The 2,694-nt window shown below is 43.3% G+C and overlaps 1 protein-coding gene across 1 annotated transcript in view; it reads left to right on the top strand.

The window, feature by feature from the left end:
* The window catches only part of LOC104389180 (metacaspase-1-like), a gene marked incomplete at its 5' end in the record, with an annotated part of 2,672 nt that extends 2,202 nt beyond the window's left edge, over window positions 1-470 (top strand). The window contains one exon of the mRNA XM_009998138.1: window positions 447-470. Within this exon, the coding sequence (XP_009996440.1) occupies window positions 447-470 (24 nt within the window). The remainder of the gene's footprint in view (window positions 1-446) is intronic.
* Between the last annotated feature and the right edge of the window lie 2,224 nt (window positions 471-2,694).

Below are 2,694 nucleotides of genomic sequence, written 5' to 3'. Positions count from 1 at the left end.
ATCGGTACAATCGGCGCTCGCGGCGTTTCGGCTTTTTCCGTCAATCAACGAATTTTGGGGGTTTCTTGGGTTGGTTTTTTTGGATCCTCTTGGGAGTTTCAACTTTTGGGGATCGATTTGGGTTTTTTTGGGTGAAGATTTTTCAGTTTGGGGGTTTTTTTTGGTGTCGTTGAGGGGTTTTTTGGTTCGTTTTAGGGGTTTTGGCGCTTTTTTTTGGGTGGTTTTTCTCTTCATTTTGGGGGTTTGAGGGTTTTTTTTATGAATTGATTGATTTTTTTTATGGTTTTTCACCTTTTTATCTGATTTTTGACATTTTTTGGGGGGTGATTTTCACTTTTTTCCCAGTTTTAAAAAAAAAAAAGGTTGGTTTTCACCTGTTTTAAAAATTGTTCATTTTCAGCGTTTTTCTCTTGGTTGTTTTTGAGTCTTTTCTCCTCATTTTTTAGGGTGGATTTTTCACCTTTTTCTGATGGTTTTAGATTTTTTTTCTGGTTGTTTTTCACTTCTTTATTATTTTTAGGTTGATTTTCACCTTTTTAATCTGTTTTTATTTCCACCTTTTTACATTTTGCTTCATTTTCTTGAATTTTTGGGTTGTTTTCCTCCTTTTTTCTTATTTTTTGGTTTGTTTTTTACCCTTTTCCTGCCTTTTTTGGGTCGATTTTCTCCTTTTTGTGTCACTTTTCACCCTTTTCCTGCCCTTTTTGTGTCACTTTTCACCCATTTCCTACTTATTTGGGTCGTTTTTTCCCATTTTTGTGTCAATTTTCCCCTTTTGGGCTCAATTTTCACCCTTTTTGTGACGATTTTCCCCTTTTTGGGTCAATTTTTACCTCCTTTCCTGCCCTTTTTGAGTCTATTTTCTCCCTTTCCCTGCCCTTTTGGGTCTATTCTTCTCCCTTTTCTTGTCTTTTTGGGTCCATTTCCCTCTTTTTGTGTCAATTTCCACCTTTTTATTGACATTCCCCTTTTTTTGGGTCAATTTTCACCTCTTTTCCTGCCCTTCTGTCTCATTTTTCTCCCTTTTCAGATAATTTTTCCCCTTTTTTGTGTCAATTTTCTCCCTTTTCCTCCCGTTTTTGTGTTGATTTTGCCCTTTTTGGGTCAACTTCCCCCTTTTTGGCTCAATTTCCACCTACTTTCCTCCCCTTTTTGGCCAATTTTCTCCCTTTCCAGCTCCTTTTCTCCCTTTCTGTGTCAACTTTCCCCTTTTCCCTCTCAATTTTCACCTCCTTTCCCTCCCTTTCTGCTCAGTTTTCTCCCTTTCCAGACCCTTTTCCCCCCTTTTTGGGTCAATACTCCCCTTTTTGGGTCGATTTCCACCTACTTCCCTGCCCTTTCACCTCCATTTTCTCCCTTTCCAGTTCCTTTTCCCCCCTTTTTGGGTCAATACTCCCCTTTTTGGGTCCATTTCCACCTACTTCCCTGCCCTTTCACCTCCATTTTCTCCCTTTCCAGTTCCTTTTCCCCCCTTTTTGGGTCAATACTCCCCTTTTTGGGTCGATTTCCACCTACTTCCCTGCCCTTTCACCTCCATTTTCTCCCTTTCCAGTTCCCTTTCCCCCCTTTTTGTGTCAATTCCCTCCTTTTTACATCAACTTCCCTCTTTTCCATCTCAATTTTCTCCCTTTCCAATCCCTTCCCCCCACTTTTTGGGTCAACACTCCCCTTTTTGGGTCAATTTCCAACTCCTTCCCTTCCTTTCCAGCACCTACTTCCCTGCCCTTTCACCTCCATTTTCTCCCTTTCCAGTTCCCTTTCCCCCCTTTTTGTGTCAATTCCCTCCTTTTTACATCAACTTCCCTCTTTTCCATCTCAATTTTCTCCCTTTCCAATCCCTTCCCCCCACTTTTTGGGTCAACACTCCCCTTTTTGGGTCAATTTCCAACTCCTTCCCTTCCTTTCCAGCCCTTTTCTCTCTTCCCAGACCCTTTTCCCCCCTTTTTGGGTCAATACTCCCCCCTTTTGGGGCATATTTACCAACTCTTCCCCTCCTTTACCTCCCTTTTCTCCCTTTCCAGACCCTTTTCCCCCCTTTTTGGGTCAATACTCCCCTTTTTGGGTCGATTTCCACCTACTTTCCTGCCCTTTCACCTCCATTTTCTCCCTTTCCAGTTCCTTTTCCCCCCTTTTTGGGTCAATACTCCCCTTTTTGGGTCAATACTCCCCTTTTTGGGTCCATTTCCACCTACTTCCCTGCCCTTTCACCTCCATTTTCTCCCTTTCCAGTTCCTTTTCCCCCCTTTTTGGGTCAATACTCCCCTTTTTGGGTCCATTTCCACCTACTTCCCTGCCCTTTCACCTCCATTTTCTCCCTTTCCAGTTCCTTTCCCCCCCTTTTTGTGTCAATTCCCTCCTTTTTACATCAACTTCCCCCTTTTCCATCTCAATTTTCTCCCTTCCCAGTTCCTTTTCACCCCCTTTTTGGGTCAACACTCCCCTTTTTAGGTCAATTTCCATCTCCTTCCCTTCCCTTCCAGCCCTTTTCTCTCTTCCCAGTTCCTCTTCCCCTTCTTGGCTCAAACTTTCCCTCTCAATTCCCACCTACTTCCCCTCCCTTTCCACTCAACTTCCTCCCTTCCCAGTTCCTCCCCCCCCTTTTTACATCACCCCCCTCCTTTTTCTGCCAACTTCCCCCTTCCTGTACCAATTCCCACCTACTTTCCTGCCCTTTCTACCCCATTTTCTCCCCTT

The sequence above is a fragment of the Chaetura pelagica genome, unplaced genomic scaffold (genome assembly GCF_000747805.2).
Source record: "Chaetura pelagica isolate M959 unplaced genomic scaffold, ChaPel_1.0 scaffold935, whole genome shotgun sequence".
NCBI classification, from domain to species: Eukaryota; Metazoa; Chordata; class Aves; order Apodiformes; family Apodidae; genus Chaetura; species Chaetura pelagica.
The sequence above is the reverse complement of the archived record's forward strand: the minus strand, read 5'-3'. Positions and strand labels throughout refer to the sequence as shown.